Genomic DNA, 1,861 nt, shown 5'->3' with positions numbered 1-1,861 from the left:
GGGAGGAGCGCAGAGATGGGGGTCTCAGGGGTAGGGAGTGCAGAGATGGGGGGGTTCAGGGGGACAGAGCGCAAAGGCGGGGGCCTTGGGGAGCGTAGAGATGAGGGGCTTGGGAATAGGGAGCGTGGGGTGGAGGGACTGGGGAGGAGTGCAGAGATGGGGGGTTCGGGGTCTCAGGGAGGAGGAGTGCAGAGATGGGAAGGCTCAGAGAGAGGAGGAAAAGAAATGGGGGGCTTGGGGAGAGTGGAGGAGTGATCAGGGAGGAGTGCAGAGATGGGGGACTCAGGGATAGGGAGTGCAGAGATGGGGGGTTCGGGAAGGAGGAAGCATGGGGTGGAGAATCAGGGTCTCAGGGAGGAGGAGCATAGAGATGGGGGGTCTCAGGGATAGGGAGTGCAGAGATGGGGGACTCAGGGATAGGGAGTGCAGAGATGGGGGGGTTCGGGGTCTCAGGGATAGGGAGTGCAGAGATGGGGGGTTCGGGGTCTCAGGGAGGAGGAGTGCAGAGATGGGAAGGCTCAGAGAGAGGAGGAAAAGAAATGGGGGGCTTGGGGAGAGTGGAGGAGTGATCAGGGAGGAGTGCAGAGATGGGGGACTCAGGGATAGGGAGTGCAGAGATGGGGGGTTCGGGAAGGAGGAAGCATGGGGTGGAGGATCAGGGTCTCAGGGAGGAGGAGCATAGAGATGGGGGGCTCAGGGAGAGGAAGAACAGAGATGGGGGGCTTGGGGAGAGTGATGGAGAGATCAGGGAGGAGCGCAGGGATGGGGGACTCGGGGGGACATGGAGTATGGGGTGGAGGGTTCAGGGAGGAGGTGCACAGAAGATGAGGGGCTTGGGGAGAGGGAGCGTGGGGTGAAGGGAGCAGGGTCTCAGGAAAGAGGAGTGCAGAAGTGGGGGGCTCAGGGACCAGGGCAGGCAGAGATGGGGGGGCTCGGGGGGGAAGCTGCCAGCAGCCCCTTCCTCCCAGCACAGCCCCCGCACTCACTGCTCCTCGCCGCCGCCGTCTCCTCGTTGGCCACGCGCACCCCACGCTCGATCTCCTCCCACCAGAGCTCGGCTCCCTCGTCCCCGGTGGCCTAGAGGGGGGGGTGGGGGGGGATGGCATCCAGCGCTCCGGGCAGCCCCCAGCCCAGCACCGCGCGGCCCCACCCTTCACGCGCCCACCCCACACCTGAGCTTTGGCCGCCCGCGCGCGGCCGAGGACGCGGTGGTAGCGCCGAGCGTTGGGCAGCACCGCGTGGGGCAGAGCGGCCGCGGGCAGCAGCAGCGCCGCCAACGTCCTCTGCGGGTCCGGCTGCAGCAGCGCCGCGTTGATCCGCTGCACCGCCAGGAGCCCTGCAGGGACGGGAGGGTGTGGGGCTCAGCCCCACGGGATCCCAGGACGGGGGTCCCGGCGCGGCTGCACGCCGCGTTGGCGCAACTCACGGTCGTTCTCGTCCCGCACCGCCGCGTTGGTGGCGTGCACGCTGTCCTGGATGTCGGTCCAGCTCAGGAACTCCGCTCCTGTCCTCCGGAGCTGGTCCTTCAGCTGCAGCAAGGCCTCAAAGTACCTGGGGGTTTGGGGGCGGGATGTGGGGCAGCGGTTGGGCTGGGTGACCTCAGGGGCCTTCCCAACCTCACTGACCCCACACGCCGGCACCGTGGGGTGGACGGTTGGGCCGCAGCGATCCTGTCTGGGGCCGTGGTCAAGTGGGGATGGGTCGGGGCAGACCGGAGCTCGGAGGCCTCCTCCAAGCTGAGTGAGCGGGCGCACGGCACCCATGGGTGGGGAGCTGGGCATGGAGAGCACAGGGGACACCTCCAAGCCTCACTACTCTGAGCGCGTGAAGACGGGGTGGGACTGGATGACCTTGGAGATCT

At 67.1% G+C, this 1,861-nt stretch overlaps 1 protein-coding gene across 1 annotated transcript; it reads right to left on the bottom strand.

The window, feature by feature from the left end:
• Nucleotides 1–780: 780 nt before the first annotated feature.
• Nucleotides 781–1,855, bottom strand: LOC110392096 (ras GTPase-activating-like protein IQGAP3). The gene is made up of 3 exons (XM_021384051.1): nt 1,427–1,855; nt 1,173–1,336; nt 781–1,077 (listed from the first exon to the last, which is right to left on the bottom strand). The coding sequence occupies exons 1-3, from the start codon at nt 1,779–1,781 to the stop codon at nt 901–903; spliced, it is 696 nt and encodes a 231-aa protein (XP_021239726.1). The 5' UTR covers nt 1,782–1,855; the 3' UTR covers nt 781–900.
• Nucleotides 1,856–1,861: the final 6 nt, after the last annotated feature.

Source organism: Numida meleagris, unplaced genomic scaffold (genome assembly GCF_002078875.1).
Source record: "Numida meleagris isolate 19003 breed g44 Domestic line unplaced genomic scaffold, NumMel1.0 unplaced_Scaffold972, whole genome shotgun sequence".
In the NCBI taxonomy this organism is placed as follows: domain Eukaryota; kingdom Metazoa; phylum Chordata; class Aves; order Galliformes; family Numididae; genus Numida; species Numida meleagris.
Note: the sequence above shows the minus strand (reverse complement) of the source record. Positions and strands in the feature narration are given on the sequence as shown.